We start from the raw sequence: 17,868 nt of genomic DNA, 5'->3' as shown, positions 1-17,868 counted from the left end.
AGGCGATGTAAGCACATCAGTCATATTTATTTTTGCTTCTTTGAAAGGCCTCAATGATCTTAACAAAAAAAAGCCAAAGTTACTTCGAATTGTCACTGATGACCTCTTTTCTTTTTTTACCGGTTTAACCTAGCTTTTAATTTTTGAATGGCGCGAAGTTTGTGAAGGAGCGGGAGCCGTTTGAAAGAAACTTGGAGGCATTTAAACGAGGAAGTTATAAATTGGTGTAGTGACCTCATCCGATGAGGATTTTGCAACTTCATAAATTGAACAATAAATACAAGAATATATCAAATGAAAAATTATCAATTTTCTTTCAAAGATTGTAAACTATTCTTTGCTGATGACTTCTCGGGAAACGTTTCGGTGGCCTTCTCTGCCATCGTCATCAGGGCGAATGATGGACCTGATTAGTGCCGGGTTTGTACATAGGTACAGTTGGGGCGGTCAAGTCACCTCTGATAGGTCCGTTTTTGGTGTCCTTCTTCCTCTTTGCTTACTCATTCGCTTGATGATGGGATTCCATGTTTTGTTCAGGTTTAAACCCGCGTCTCTAATGAAGAATGATAGCAGGCTTTCCCAGCTTATCGAATCGTGGAAGGTTATTCGGGCATTCCACCGGGTCAGGTTCCTCATCTCCATCTCGGCCGACGTTTCGATGAACGAGTTGTCCATCGCCGTCATGCCCTGATGACGATGGACAACTCGTTCGTCGAAACGTCGGCCGAGACGGAGTTGGAGAACCTGACCCGGTGGAATGCTCGAATAACCTACCACGACCGCGTCTCTATTCATTGTATTTTCGCGAGTCTTATTTCAATCGCCTCTTTGGTAAGCCGATCCTAATATCCCAATATATTTGCCTTGCAGGGGATTTTGGCTTCATTGAACTGAATGGCATGATCGTATTTAATACAGTGGAGTACAATACCGAGAAGAGTTCATCAGCATGACTCGCCTGGAAAGCACCGAATCCTTCAGTATTCTTTGCTTCGTTTCACCAAAACTTTATCGTAGATTACCCCTACAGTGTTGAGAATGATATATAGAAAAACGTTTTAGGAGGACTGAAATGCAATAATATAAAAATTTTGAGAATGGCAGCAGTCTTTCAAAATTTTCGGGAATACCAACCTGCATTTCGACGAAAAATACCGAAGTAATTTTTTGGGTGATTTGCATTAAAATGCAAAGAAGGAGTTGGAGGTTCTTACGACAATTAAAATTGACGCATCGTGACTGCGTTCTGCTGCATTAGTGAGTTGCAATATTTACCTTCTTAAAATTTGCTCAAAAGTTTTCTTTGATATTTGGAACTATTACAGCCATCTAATCCACTGAAGTTTCAAACTAATTTGTTGGCTATACTCATTCTTACGTTATCATTGTGTCCTCCATATTCGGGAGGTTGCATTCTGTGGGTTCCAGCAGATTTTCACCAAGTGAGAAAATTCTTCGTGAAATTGACCATACAAGTGATAATTTGATACTAAATAAAAATTAATTATATTACAAATGATGAACCTCGAACTTGAATATTTCTTTCGGAATCCCCAGGGTTAAAAATATTTAGCATTAAAATGCAATGCTCTAAAACTTTCGAGAAAGACAGCAATCGTTTAAAAATTTCGGAAACACCTGAATTTCGACGTAAAAGTAGCTAAAGTAATTTATCAGGTAATTTGCATTCAAATACGAAGAAGGAGTTGGAGGGTACTTATAGCAATTAAAATTGACGCATAATGACTGCGTTATGCTGCACATGTGAAGCTGCAATATTTACTTTCTTCTGGATCTCTTCATAGAGTATCACCGGAAATTTTGTGCTAGTTGTATTTCCCTGAATCCTGTTTGTGGATTATCAGAATGTAACCAGAAATTGAGGTAGTTGGGTAGTATATATTTTTCTTCATCCGAAGGGGCTAATTGAAACTAATACGTTTTGGATATTGATGGACGCCATATGTTTCCTAATCATCATATGATGTGCACATTCTGCAAAACATACTTCTTAGTCTTTCATTGTTCGAATGTTCTTTCCATTTATTATTGCACTGTTTAATCATTTTTTTCCTTTTGTACAATCTTTGTTGCGTTTAAATTTGTCATGTACAGTTATTTAGTATATGTGATGTGACTGAATAAGCTTTTATAAGCGGGCATGCAATATTACATCTATGTGATTCAGTGTTATAATAGATCAAAAGTATTTTAGCTGTAATTAGTGGTCCTTGAAATCTTTAATGAATGTGAAAATATTTCATCATTCATTAAAGTTAGTGAAAATATTCTTGTGAAGGGCTTTATCCACCCCTCTGTAATCAGTTTAGCACACACGTTAAATGAAATGAAAAAAAATGGAGGGTACGTAAAGTGTATTCAAGGCACAAATTTTCCCTCCATTGCTTTTAAGTAATGCTAGATATTTATCACGCTGGAACAGAATTTTTTATTTTGATGATATGCTTTGTTATATATGCTGAGAATGAACCATAAATGATGTAGGAAATGATTATTAATGATCGTTGTAGTAGCTATCCAGAAATATATATACATTTTGTGTGTATAGAATAATCAAAATTGTGTTGATCTTCTTGCATTCACTGTGTAATTGGATAAATGATTTCAGCATGGGTCAATTTTTTTCAATTGAATTGTATTTCAATTTCTCAATTGAATGTCTTCTATTTCAGTGATTTTTACAGGTACATATTTTGCATGGATCATTGGTTTTGATGTTGCGCCTGGCGCACGTGGTAAGATGAACGGTGTCTACTTAAAAAGGACTTTGATACGCTGCGTGTTATACTGTCATATATATAATATGCATGTTGACCCAGATATTATGTGTTTTCTATGCTTCTATTTTTGAGAGTTGGGCTATGCATCCTTCTAGTTCTGTTTTGTGCTCAATGATTCGCAACTACCCCTGAGTTTACATCAAGCAAGTCTATCTCCTTATCTCTTCGACCAGATTTAGAGCTACCAGGTATCAGAGCAGCTGCATTTTTTGCAGTCCTCAAGTTCTGTGTCTACTTTTATTCGTATATTTATCAATTAGTGGTATCTAATTGTTTTTTTATTCAAACCACGATCTTCTCCGATTGTGATCGCTTATGTTTTCCGGCACATTTAATATTTCGTCGTCAGTTTTTTTTTTCTTCAAACAGGAACTTCGACCAAAGCCATTCCTTGAATCGCCTGATCACAGTGTGAATTTTCAAGCAACAGGAGTCATCGAATTAAATGGAAAAATCCTTATGTGCGGAAAATAAATATCCAAAAAACGATACTTGCACGCTCTATGGTATGGAAAAGAATGCAAACCCAACTCGTCAAAGGTAGAAGTATTAGCTTTAGAGGACCTCTCGCTCTCGCTCGGCCGGTCTATTCTTGCAACTAATGAGTCATTTAAAAATTGCGCTATCTTTCTTTAATCTTCAGGGTATTTAGTGGACTCCTGACAGTATTTGCTTGTATCTCAGTGCTGAAAACTTCACCTCGATTATTTCTCTAAAGTATTCTTTTATGATCTAGATACCGGCAAATTCTATCGGAGTTCTACCCCATTGACCGTGAAATTTTCATGGTGATAGCGTACGTTTTGAGTGAATTCAATCGATTCAGGCTGTAGTGGATGTTTGACATATTAGAATAAAACGTAATTTCACTTTTCCACAGTTAATTAAATGCGCACGAAGCGTATCGGCTCAAAGAGCCAACTTCCGGTACAAGGCATCGGAGTACATGAGAAAATTACATTAATACATTTGAGGAAGGGGTGGGAAACGTACAGTGGGGGGGACATTGAGAAAACAGACATCATCATCATCATCACCTTGTGGTGTTCTGCCCGTCGGCAGGTCCCCCGCGCCAATGCTGTCTCCATTCCCTCCCGTCTCCGGCCATCTCCTTGAAGTCTCCATATATTCCAAATTTTTACGTTGTCAATGAACTTCAGCCTTCTCCTTCCCCTCCTTCTGATCCCTTCCACCGTTCCCTCCAAAGCTACTCTCAAAATTCCATTCCCTCTCGTCAAATGTCCCAGCCAGTTACCTTTCCTTTGATTTATTTCGTCTATCAACGTTCTTTTCTCCTCTATCCTATTTAACACTTGCTCATTCCTAACTCGATCCGTCCACCGTATTCCCTCCATCTTCCTCCCAACCCACATCTCAAACGCCCCAATCCTGTCCCTGCCTCTTTTCCCCATCGTCCAAGTCTCACATCCATACATAAACACACTCCACACATAGCATTTCACCAATCTCTTCCTCAATTTTAATTCCAGTGCCTTGATACACAAGGCTCTTTTCTTCTTGAAAACTTCTTTTGCCATTCCTATCCTTCTTTTTATTTCTCCTGTACTTTTCCAGTCTTCTGTTATCAAAGTTCCCAAGTAGCTGTAGGTTCTCACATTCTGTATTTCACCTTCTTTTGACTTCACCCTCAAACCATCTACATTTCTCACTTTTATCACTTTAGTCTTCTTAATTTGTATTTTCATTCCATATGTTTCCATTCCTTCCTCCAACCCTGTTACCAATATCTGCAATGACTGTGTCCTCGGCTAAAATCACCATATCATCAGCAAATCTAATGCATCTCAACGGACAAAGGAATTTTTTTTACATTCCTAATTGTCTGTTTCCTCGTTGTCTCCCCACTTTATGCCTGTTTCCCACCCCTTCCTCAAACTTTTCAAGTCACTCCCTTCAACTTCCTCAAAGATATATGAATATAAATGTGATGCTTTTATATACCACACTGTCTTGTACCAGATTATGGCTCTCTGAGCTGAAGCGCATCGCGCGCACAAGCATAATTGTGGAAAAGGGCGATAATTTTTATTGTAATAGTAAGTTTTAAGCGTGAAATCATTATCAAAATTATAAAAAAATGCCACTGATCGAGAGGGTGTGATGCGTTCTCTTCAGACGCTTCATAAACGCTTCGTTCCCTGTAGGTTAGACAGTTTTGAAGTCAATGATCACGCGTATAAAGGATCGAGGAAATATTTGTTTTAAAGTAGGGAAACTTAAAAAAAAATAAAAAAGAAAGAAATACAATTGAATAACCCATCCCTTCTAAGTTGGGCTTACGTAAAAAAAAGAAGGCATTGCGTTCGCCTTAGGTTAAAATGGTTCAAATGCGATGTGAAGCTCGGCGAGAGAGAAAAAAAATATTGCAGAGAGGTATGTGTACATGTGCTCTGTTTCTGCAGCCTGTATTGGGAGGCCACAGCCGAGAAGGGAGTCTTCGCGGAAGTCGTAAGGAGGCGGCAGCGAACTCTGTGAATAGCGACGAGGGACGTCCAAGAGCTTCCAGCACATCACTGCTAGGACTCAACGACTGGGCCAAAGGGTTCGTAAATAAAAGAGTTTCCACGGCAATCATGTCGGATGGCACGGCCAAACAAAAAAAAGAAAGAAATGCTACTAACAAATTATAGCAATACTGACCTCACCATGGTGGTGGTTTATTTCACTAACCATACAGAACGGAGACATCTACTTGACCAAAAAGTTTGACCATTCGATTTTTTAAAAATGAAAAATAAAAACATTCGTTACGATGTCCACGGAACACTACGCAGGTCATGTGCACAAACAGAAGAACTATACTAAACTGAAAATTCATGAAAAATATATTACATTTGAAGTGCTGAGGTGATGACGACGGTTAACAAAGCTGAATATTAAAAAGAAAAAAACATTTACAACATATGGCTCTCGACATTATGATTCGGCTTCACTCTTCGAAAGAAGTAAATAATCATCGTTTCCACATTTTGTGAGCACGGAACAAATACTGATGATATAGGAGGGTTTAGGGAGGTGATTATTTTATTTTAAAGAGAGTAAATATTATTGGATTGGAAATATTTTGAAATGTGAAACCTTCCAAAATTCGTCGTGTACATATGCATTACGCCGCTCAAAATTCTTGATGCTGTAAATATGCATTGGCGATGAAAACTAACAGGATCATGCCTCATTATTATTTAATTTCGCTTTCTCAAATTTCAACGAAATTCTCACAAAAAATGCATTTTTGCCCTAAGAGCAAGGAATCAATGATGAAATTCCATGAAACATTCCTTAGGCGTATTTTTTTCAGGCTGCGATACGTTTTCGACGGTCGTGTTCTACCTATAGCAAGGCTTCGACATGAGTTCTCACGGTGGCCACACATAATTACAGGGGTGATTTTTTTCCTTGCTAAAATTCATGTGCAACCCGAGGCAGCGTATTTTTCTCCACATTTACATTCTCGGCATGTTACAGATATTTTCCTACTCCTTCTTACCTTTTGCTCACACTTTTCTCAGCACTGTGTTTTCTGCAGGCACAAACAACACTGACTACAAACGATTTCATTACCTCTACATGTTTTCAAATCCTTTTACGTTTCATACTGAAAGAATCACAGTTGGAAGATGTCATTTGAGACTTTTAAGTCACATTTTACTCGGATGTTCTATGCTAATGAAGATACTTCACCTGAGGTGAAAGCATCTTCATACACAAGCCTGTAAAAAAATTTTGTGCTTCTGTTAAATGAGGATTTTTAACGGATTGCGAATGGGTTCATGTGTTAATTAGCATAACCTTACTTCCACTAGAATATATTTACTTGACTGATTCGCAATGAGAGTTTAAATATTCTTCCGCATTGTGAAATATTAGTTGTTTTGGCATCATTTGAAAATGAATTTTCCTGCGAATGTGTTTTTGTCTTTTTCTAAATGTTTTGCTATTTATCTTGTTCATTGGCATGAAAGATGTATCTTATTTTCCACCAGCTTAAGTATCTTCCATTAGCCTTGAAATTCGTCTTCTATACACTGTACTTCTCTTGTTAATTTTTTGTGGTATTCCATCAATGAAGGAATATTTATCTTTTCTTCGTAGACAAATCCACTATTTTCCCCACTTAAGTCACACAAGCAATCATATGGGTTATTTTTAGTGTCCTGTACCGACAATTTTATCCCATTCAGATATGAAACTTTTTATTCCAGTTACATGTGCGAATATAACTGTGTATTACGTATTTAAATCGAAACTTGAAGCACGTGCGTGGTGGAAGGTCTGCATATTAACAATGAAAGGCACTGTTTCTTCCACAAGTTTATAAAAATTTCTATTTCATTACCGATTTCATGTCAACAGATGATTTTTTTTAAACATTATAAAGAATTATCTTTCTTTTTTTTTCAAGTATACAACCCTTCAAAACTAAGAATCTAGGAAATTTTTTGGCGTTTATTTGTGAGTGGAAACCGGTAATAAAATATAAATTTTTATAAACTTGTTGAAGAAACAAAGTTTCTTTCATTATTAATGTGTTTTAATTAATTCTTTGAAAAAAACACGTCGTAAATTTGTTTCTGTTTTCCTGTTAAATCTAGAAATTATATTTTGACCACATGATTTTCAAAATATCCGATAAATGTCCTTCTTGTGTTTATAATAGCTCTCAAATCAGCATGCGCATCAAATCTTTGGATATTTGGCGTTAAAAGAGATTAAAAAACAAATTTTAAATGACTTTATGTCATAGGCATTTAGCATTTTGATTTGATAAAATTCGGATATTGTTCCGACCTCAAAAACCACTCACAAATAAACGCCAAAATTTCCCTAGATTCTTAGTTTTGAAGGGTCGTATACTTGAAAAAAAGATAATTCTTTACTATGCTTTACAAACATCATCTTTTGACATGAAAATGTGAGCTAGACGTACATTTTTGCAGTAAGATTCAACATCTTGATTTCCCTCCGGTACTAATGAGTTTTATAACTAATAAATTGTATTTAAAGTTAATTTATGTATCATTGAAATTGTTACCAGCATAATTTGGTTCTGCTTCATTATCACTTCAAATTATGTCATTTTGAAAGTAGGCGGAGCGAATCGTCAAATTTAAGTTCCTTTGCGCTTGATTCGTAAAAATATTCTTTCAGCAATTTTACGTGCATTAGGTCTATCACAATTGAAAGGCTTGCCTCTTATTGCAAAGTCACGATACTGAGTAAATATTGAGATCTTGAGTAAATCATTCCTGTGAAATTAATTTTTTATCTGAAAAAAAAATCAATCACCTCGCGGATATTCTTCACGCATCCATACATTGATCAGCTGAACCACTTATCTACATATTTCAGCTCATTTTTTCGTTCATTACAGACTCTCATCGCGGTTGTCGAAAATATTTGCATAGCCTTTTGGCTCTAAAATAGCATGATTGAAACGCTATACCTGACTCTAGAAACAGAAAAATTGATTGCTTTATAGTTGCTCCTCTCAGGTAGTAATCCTTGATAAGGTTCCTCAAAATATAACTGAAAACCGTTCATGCGACATACTATTGAACAATAATTAATATGGAGGTATGGAATATTTTTTGTCTATTTTTTTACCATTGCTGCTTTTTCAATTATGACACCATTATCCCAGGGGAATATCCACTCAATGAGAAGATAAAACGGATTCCCAATACTCCATTGAGTTCCAATTTTCTCACGTTCCGCGAGACACCATTAGAATCAGAATTCTCATATCGTTGATACTTACTACTAGACTATTATTGCAAACTACCAAGTTATATCTTACTGCTTAGGCACATGGGTAGAGTAAATCGTTCAGTTAGCAGTAACTTCAACAACATCTGACATGTGGTTCCATTGGTTTCTTCGTGAATATAATTACATTATTATTATTCAAATCATGTCTATTTATCGACTAATATGCCCTATTATTGATTTAAACATGATATTGCATCTGTATACGCTACATTTTTGTCCAACAAAGACAAAAGAAGAGGTAAAGTTGTGCTTTCGAATTCTCAAATAATGTACGAGTTTAGTTAAGTTAACATATAAGTTTATCGCTTACCTGAGAATATTTATGGCCAATAATTTTATTTAGAAGTTGGAACAAGTAACGAAACAAAATTCTTTCTCATGTAACATTTTCACCTAAACATGAAGCATATTCATTCAAACACGTGGCACATCAATGAAATAACTCAATTTTACAGCATAATTTACATCGCAGGAGTAACTTTTTCAAGTGTAAACTACTTATGCTCTTTTGGCCAACTAAAAAAACAATTAAGTCTCATCATTCTTTCGTTGACGGTGGGTTTCTGCACGTTATTTTTATCACATAATATTTATGAAAGTTGGGTATCATTGCAGTAAGTTATTTTATTATTTCATTTTCAAATCAGCTGAATAATTTATTTTTAAAAATTGAACACAATTTGGTTCATAATACAAGTTTACTCTTTTAAATTTAGAATAATTAATGGAGAAAAACGAATAAAAACATTATATCATAATTTTAATTTATTACTGAAAAATTTAAAATGTGGCATGAATTGAGTTGATTTAATGGAATGACTCGTTTTTCTACTGTTATCATTGCATCGAGCTGTATTGGATCTTGGATAACGATTGCTCAATCAAGATTTTTTTTTATGCCGAATGAAAGGCTAATGTTGCCAAGTGTTCCAAAGACGGTCATTTCTTTTTTTATTATTTTATTTTCATAAATAACTCAACCATGATTTTAATTCATGCCGAATGAAAATTAATATTGCCATATGTTCCGATGGCGGTCATTGCTTTTTTTATTATTGTTTTCACAAATATCACAACCATGATTTTTATTCATGCCGAAAGAAAAGCTAATTTGGCCAAGTGTTTTCTATGACGGTCATTAATATATTTTTATTATTTTTTAATATTATTTTTACTCACCGCTTAACATTTCGCCTTTCTGTATCGCTTCGCGTTTCTCTTTTGTTCTTCTCCTACCCGCGCCCTCTGTCGGATGACCAGGAGGGGCCGCACCGAAACGCCTTCGCCTCAGCTCACCATCCCTCCTGCCTCAGCCGGCGGTGCATTATGGGGCGGTGGGGGCGAGGGGGAACGATGCACGTCATGCCAGCCCCGCCATTCCCCCACATCCCCCACGCCCCCGCTTACCCTCTCCGACTCCGCCCCCGTCCGCCTCCGACGACGCAGGGACCACAAGGGACAGCCGCAGTCCTCCAGGGTCAATGCCGGTAAGTTGTTACCAACTGTAGCTTCTCCTACACTGATACGCCCATACCAAGATCCAGGTCAATCCATAGATCTTGGTATGCATCTCCACAGTGGCGCAGCGAGTGGGGGCTAAGTTTAATCCATTTTACTTAATTGGATTGATATTACTAATAGAATATTGTGAGAAATAATAAAACATCCCTCAGAAAGCCGTAAAACTCACCATTTTGAACCATTCATCTTAAAATTCCGCAATTTATTAATCTCGCACATACCGCGTATCCTGATGGGTATTCCATACCCCTACGCACACCGGTATTATATATAGTTGCACCTAATCCCCACCCCCCAGCATTAATTCCTAGCTGCGCCCCTGTTAGCCAGGGCGATTTTTGGGAGGGCACCACCCGGGGAATCATAGGGTTGGAACACCCCCCCACTGGGGAGTATGTGAACATTTTTATCTCTAGAAATCACATTTAATGCTCTTTTAAAGTTACACAATTGATCGGTGGTCGTCGGTAAGCTGTTTTGCTAAAACATGTTGGTGGAGTAAATTAAATTCGTTTTGCGGGTTAATATTTTGCTGCTAAAATTAATTCGCTTGGGTTACTGGCTTTGCCACTGACAACAATTGAGGGGGTAAGAAGCTATGGGGTACACGTAATTTTTTTCTAAACAGAGTTATTTTATTAAAATTCCGCAATTTATTAATCTCGCACATACCGCTTATCCTGGCGGGTATTCCATACCCCTACACCACCCCGGTATTAGTTGCATCTAAACCCCCCCCCCCTCATATTTAATTCCTCGCTGCGCCCCTGGGTCTCCACACTAAATCTAAATGTGTACAATGGACAGTTATGCGATGCAACAAAGTAATTCGGCCGCTCCTATACTCTGTTCATTTTATCTCTGCGGGTGAGCTGGTGTGGCCAAAGTAAGTGAAGATGAGGGGAGGGAAAGTTTCTCGACATGTGACTTTGCCTATGCCAATTATCCAATAGTAGGCGTGGCCTCAGTGAGTCGCTCTCACACCTCCGCCGAGTGAGCATCGTGAATGTGCTCGTGGAGCAGGGTTGCCGAACCTCACGCGACCTCCTTGCATTTGACTAAGTATTCCTTCCACCAACGGTGCCTCATCCAGCGCGGTAGCTGACAATGTCATTGGCTGTTGTGAAAGGATTATCCCCAATGCCTTCCATATGAGTAGGTATATTGTCTCGGCGCCGGGGCCAAAATACCTGTGGCCACCTATGACTCACACGTTTTCAGTGACAGAGTAAGGCGGCTATGTACATTTTGCAACGTTATCTTCGCTCCTCCTCTCTCTCTCTCTCGGTACTACCCCTCCCCCATCAGCGAAACCGTCCGAAAGTGTCCGGGCTCTCACGAAAGCTCACCCGCAGACATAAAGTGAACAGACTATAGCCGCAATCATTTAGTTAACCCATTTAATCGGAAGTTGTGGCCGGAACCCCGCCGTTCCTCAGACGGTATCCCTAACAATTTCGTGCGACCCGCTGAACCATTACCAATTGAACGTCGTAGTGGAAGAACAGTATCATTCCAACATCTCATTTTCCGGAAAAAAAACTATAATAACTAAGAAATTTGAAGGTTCACAAAAATCCTACCATTGAAAATATGTAGGTAATTGTACGCTAAATACTGTCTTAGAATGGGAAAAACACAAAGTTTTAGTTTTATATGTACTTATTTACTATGTGTCGTCTTCCTTCCACTCAAAACAATTTTTATCAAAAACTGGAATAAATAACAACTTCGTCAATCAATTTGTGAGACAAATTTCTTTTATTTAGTATGAAAAAGAGATAATAACAATGTTTAGGTACAATTGAATATATTTTTTTACATAGAAGACTTGAGTCGTGAGAGGACAGCGCCCTAGGTGGTAGAAATAGGTAACAGGCGAGCAAGGCACGGCGCTGCGTCTGAGTGGAAGAAGAGTAATATTCCTGTTGGATTGGGTTGGGAATGTTTTTTTTTTTCTAATCATTGCAAACTTTTAAATGACATAAGTATAGAACGGGAATTTTACTGTTCTTCCCTTAAACGATACCACTACATTCAAACCACAAAATGGCTATCTTAACTATTTTTTGTATTTTTCCGGAGTATTACTGTTTTTATACTCAGATATTCAATTGATATTTTACCTTAATTTCTGAAGTGTATAGTTCTGTTTTTTTATATTTTTGTTTCGCAAAATTTCGAAGTTATTTTATGCGCGTAAGAACTTGGATAAAATAGCGATAATAAATATTTTGAAGCATTTAGTCATGTGATTACTCAAAAAAATCATCCAATACAGGCGCATGTTGAATTTATAGCCCATAAAATCGTAGATTTAAAATTTGAGCCGTACTATCGAATCTGAAATTTCTTCCATAAAATCGTCAGACTGTATATCTAGAAAAATAACATTCAGACCAGATAGTCTAGCCATAGCTCGACCAATTATTTAATTTTCGTTTTTGAATCTCTATTTTCAATTAATTTTTTAATTATACATATGTTTCATAAAAAAGCAACATCTTCTTATCTCTTAAAATCCATTTATTCGGCTTTGACCCCCTGATGTATAGGACAGGAAGATTTGGTATGTTTGACATTATTTCGCGGATTCTGGTTAGAAATTAGTTCTGAAATATATAATATATTGAGGTAGAGTTTCTTGACCAATTGATTGACACCCTTCATGCTACAATATTGTCCGGAAATTTTCAGAAAATGTCCAAAAAACAAAATGATTACGCAGTTCATAAAACGAAAATAGAATTATTGGCCGATATACGGCTTTTTTGACTGGTTTTGTGACGCACAATTTTATGGACGAAACTTCCGATGTGATTATGTGGCTCAGGTTTTACTAATGCAAATTTGTGGACAAGGAATTCAAGGTACGATATGAATGGAATGATTTTTTTTTGGAATACTACTTTTGATGATAGGAGCAGTGGAAACGTAGTTTAATTACTATCAACGATTACACATTTGGTAGTTCTTACTTTTAATCCATACATTAAAAAAAGGTAATTTTTACCTGTTATCCAAGCCAAAGATGGTACGAATAATAATCGTCAAATTTGAGTGATCGTTACGTTTCAGAAGTCAAAGGTGAAATTTTTAATTCTACGCGTGCAAATCAAAAGGCAGTTCAGCTCAATCTCTCCACTGGCAAATAGTTTTGGTAGAATATATTATTTTATGCCCAAAGTGTTTAAAACAAACATTTTAAATATTATTTCTTTTTCCATCGCTTTCTCAAGGAGGTTGTAAATATCTGGGGGGGGGCACCACTGGTTTCGAGCGTGGAGAGAAGTGTGGCCGGAATGGGGGTGCTTGGGTAAGACAAGCCACGCCCACTTAGACCAAAACATTTATAATCCCATAAAGGTCAATGCTTACTATTTGGTGACAATTTTTGTCATAACTCATTAATACATTAAAATAACTTATGGAAGGCGCAATATAAACCTTTTTTTATTTTTTTCATTGGTAGGCTTCGCGAAGTTATGACTCAAGCATCTTTTCCCAGGGAAAAATCATTATCAATCACCATGGTAACGTTCTACAACCATCTCAACTGAAAATAAAATTTTATGAGAGTAAACTAATCATTTACCTGTACTTATACTGGTATTTAATTTACATATTACGCGGTGAATTTACTCGTGAAAAATGGATATAGATGATTGGTAGCGCCACTAGTCGCTATTTTGAAATCTGATTTAAATGCGCGCGGAGCGACAACAGTTCTAGCGGCGGACTTGGGAATCCTCTAAGGCAGGGGTACAAGTATGTGCCTACTTGATACGGTGAGTAGGTAGATTTTTTTGCTCACTGTTGAATGCAGTAACGCAGAATGGAAAGATTCAATAATTGTACGTATGATGAAAATTAAAACAAGTATTACATGAAAAATGAATATAATTACTGATACAAAATTTAACATTGTAACACAGATACATTTTCAATTTAAGGAAGGTGAAACAATAGGCCTACCTACTTACAAAAACAAAACATAAAATGTAATTTTGTGAGAGGGGTGCGTTTGCATGTTGATAAGTTGACAGATCCTGGGTTGAGTTTCAGACGAAGCACAGCGTAGGTCACTTTCGACATCAAGTTTGTTGCGGTACTTACTTGGTTTTGATCGCCACAAGAGTTGAAAACGCTTTTTCGCACAAGTATGTTGTTGAAAAAGGCAAGTACATCCGAACAGCTTCCTCTGAAACACTATTGTAAACTTTTAAGTACTTTAACCAGTACTGTAACCTTCTTTGATAAAGTTTGCAACTTTATTGAAACTTTACAAAAACAATTATGAAAAATTAGGTAGACTTTATATCAAAGATCTGAGGAAATTATTTTTGTAATTTTTTTATTTATTTCATTTGGGTGTCACGCCCCCCCAGGGGGGCGCGCCCCCCAGTTTGGGAACCCCTGCTCTAAGGTAATAGAATCCTCTAATGTTGCGGCTTCCAACTGGTGGCACGCGTATCCCTTGGGGGTGCGAACCAGTTGGGGGTACGCCGAAAATAATCGGTAAAGGCAGACGTTAAGTCCCCTCTATATTTCAATTATGTATAAGTAAAAGTGTCACCTAGCCGTAGTGAGATGATGTAATGAACTGTGCACGTTACTTTTTTGGGGTTACAATAGTTATCTCCATATAGAGGGTTACGGGAGGAAAACAAGGTTGGTAACCGCTGCTCTAATGTAATATTCGTGCTTAAGGTCTTTGTTTTCATAAGTCATCATGCTCGCCCAGTAGCTTACCCTTCGCTCTTATTTTTTCTACCTGATCGCCTTTTCACCTTCCCCTGCAAAGCAATGAGCGATGATTTTGAGTGGGCGGGGACGTTCCCCGGGCATTCGTGGATGTGCTTTGATATCGGATCGTTGTGGGCTGACCTTTCAACCGCCATTTATTCTCCGGGGCCGAAGCCGCTCCCTGATTGGTCGGGAGTAGTCTTCCCTTCACTTTTCCCCATTCCACATCGAGTCATTTGTAAGGGCTAAATAACCTGAATTCTCGACTATTTTCCTTGTTCGCCTGAAGTACTTGGCTTACTTTCTCATGGCCTAGGAAATACACTAAGGTATGGTATCGTATTTGGAGGAGGCGACCGACAGCTGAGGTCATTTGCGCCATGAGGGAAGAGTAGGTAAGGAAGGGTGGAGAGAAACCCGGCGTCGGCATTAGCCTGCTCTTAACGAAAGGCGCCAAGGGGACCACGGCTTAACGTCCCATCAGACGGACGGAGTGTTGCGCTTGAAATGTTCTCCACTCAACATTCAAGCAAGGATCGGGCAGTCTCTGAAAATTCTCTGCCTCCGCCGGGATTTGAACCCGAGCCCACCGTGTGGGAAGCCAACACTCTAGCCACCACACCAACCCGATCCCCAATACACTAAGTTTATGAGCATTTACTCTAGTCACAACTTTTTAATATAAAAGCAGTGGTGTCGTGACAAAATTAGCAGGTCCTTGACGCACTTTTTTTTAGCAATTCCGTAACTTTTTTTTACAAGTGACATATTGCTCTGTTTTTTTATTATGAGTTATGTCTGTATATTTTATAATATTTGTTTTGCTATGAATGTATACATATACTAGAAATGTTGAGGCACCAGAGCTGTAAACAATTTTTTTTTTAACTTTTATGTCTTTTTTCAACCAGCGCCGGAACGGCGTTCCTACCATGACACCACTGTAGGTATATAAGTGATACTTTGATCATAGCAGGATTTGGAAAAGACCATAGACATTCTTCGGTAACACTTCATTCGAATTTAAGTGAAAATTTGTCATTCTTGGAAATGACCATTTCTTTAAAAGTCCTACCTTTGAAACTCTCCCACCTCTATCTAACTGTGAGAGCTGGTTACGAGTGAAGGTTTTTTGGTATCGATTCAATCATCAATATTCGTTTAGATATGCATATTTACCAAGGAAAACAGCTAGTTGTGCATTTTCGGGCTGTTCACATTTACTTTCAACTCTAATTCACAGTTTTTTGTGTCCCTTGATCAAGAAACAACCTAAAATAAGGGACTGATATCAACTTAATCCTATTCGTATCCTAATTCATCCTTAAAATACAAAAGTATCCGGGTGTTTCCTTGTTATTAATGTCTATGCGTATAATTTTATAAGGTATTTACTTTGATTTACGTACAACAGGGTATTTTACTTCAATAATGTAATTAATTTATACCTAATAGGTATTTATTTAATGAGAGGAAATGCGTGTGATGTTTATGGATGAAAGGTGAATTCTCTTCTCTGATGGCGTCAAGGTCAATAAGCTTGCCCCGGGGAATCGAGTGTTAATTATGCAACTTCATTATTACTTTCTCCCTACATCGTTTATGTTTTTTCTCCCATCTCACTCCCACTTCCACAACTCATTCGAATCAGCCTTCTCTTTTGAATACACTTCACTCTTTTCAATGGAGTGATGATTGCCGTATATCGTGAACGAAGTCTGCTGTACCCTGATCGACCATATTGGGTGGGACGTTAGCCCATATATTTTTAGTTAAAACATGGAAATTTCGAATGTAGGTAATCAGTGAATTTTTTCACTTACGTCGAGGAACTCAGTGATCGGTCGTCGAAATCGTAATATAATTCGCATTGGTTCATTCTTAGGATATAAGACTAAAAAGATTGAAACATCAGAATCCTCTCGTTGTACTTGGGGGTTTTACATATTAGAGGTGGCGACTTTACCCTTTCAAAGGACTTTTGGTGCTCATAATTCAAATACGCATGCATTCCTGATTCATTGAATTACGTGAATGGTCGCAGACGATACTTCATAGTATTTCCTCATGTTAAAAGAAACTAACTTGTATTTTCCACGCAGCTTTTTCAATTACACAGATCGACCTCAACAACGATGCATCATTTTCAGGACGTATGGCACAAAAATTGCAAATTGTTGTTTAAATCGATCGGGGTATTTAAAAATCTGGCTGGGCCGCATGCTAATTGGCATTCCAATTGGCAATTCGACGAGGAATGCGTATTTGATATTTCATGGGACTTTTGTCGAAGAATAGATACCCTAACTTCCCACGTTTGACGCGCATTCATGTAAAGGAAGACTACATGGGTACATGATTGAATACCTAACACGTATAATATTTCATATATTCGCACAGAACGTGAGAGCGTGCTACAAAGGTTCCGGAAAAGCCTCTCCCTGCGCTTCCACAAGAAGAGCGGAGGGAAGGGGGAGGAGGGGGAGTTGGACACGGAGGGGGAGACGGAGGAGGAGGAGTACGAGCCGGAGGAGGAGGTGGAGGAGGAGGACAGCAGGGGCGAGGAGGAGGCGAGGACCAACGAGGACGATCTGACCGATACGACGACCAAGGGCGGAGACATGGTGGACAGGGGCCGGATGGTCATCCACAACGGCGACTACGAAACCATCGAGGCGACCGACAAAGACCCCGAGCAAGTTTTCAGGTATGTACGCAAAACCAGGGGCGCAGCCTGGACGATGTGTGGGACGACCCGGAGGTCCAGGGGTGAAACTGTGAACATTTTTATCCCTAGTAACGTTTCCCACGTTTTATGCTATTTTGTCACTTAAAATTACGCAACTTAGGGGTCGTTGGGAATAGTGATGGAAAAATTGATTTCGATTAAAATCAAATATCGAGTATTTAATGCCAAAGATGGAGTTTGAAATGTTTTCAGCAAAAGTATTCAATTAATCTTGGTGAAAACTGAATAAGCCCCGTGTTCTTTCGTCTCATCATAAACTTC

At 38.0% G+C, this 17,868-nt stretch overlaps 1 protein-coding gene across 1 annotated transcript in view; it reads left to right on the top strand.

Moving 5' to 3' along the window:
• Nucleotides 1-17,868, top strand: part of LOC124164449 — a 623,547-nt gene that overhangs the window by 562,166 nt on the left and 43,513 nt on the right. Inside the window, exons 8-10 of the mRNA XM_046541774.1 lie at nucleotides 5,225-5,364; nucleotides 9,852-10,078; nucleotides 17,259-17,565. Coding sequence (XP_046397730.1) covers nucleotides 5,225-5,364; nucleotides 9,852-10,078; nucleotides 17,259-17,565 — 674 coding nt within the window. The remainder of the gene's footprint in view (nucleotides 1-5,224; nucleotides 5,365-9,851; nucleotides 10,079-17,258; nucleotides 17,566-17,868) is intronic.

The sequence above is a fragment of the Ischnura elegans genome, chromosome 8 (assembly GCF_921293095.1).
Source record: "Ischnura elegans chromosome 8, ioIscEleg1.1, whole genome shotgun sequence".
NCBI classification, from domain to species: domain Eukaryota; kingdom Metazoa; phylum Arthropoda; class Insecta; order Odonata; family Coenagrionidae; genus Ischnura; species Ischnura elegans.
The sequence above is the reverse complement of the archived record's forward strand: the minus strand, read 5'-3'. Positions and strand labels throughout refer to the sequence as shown.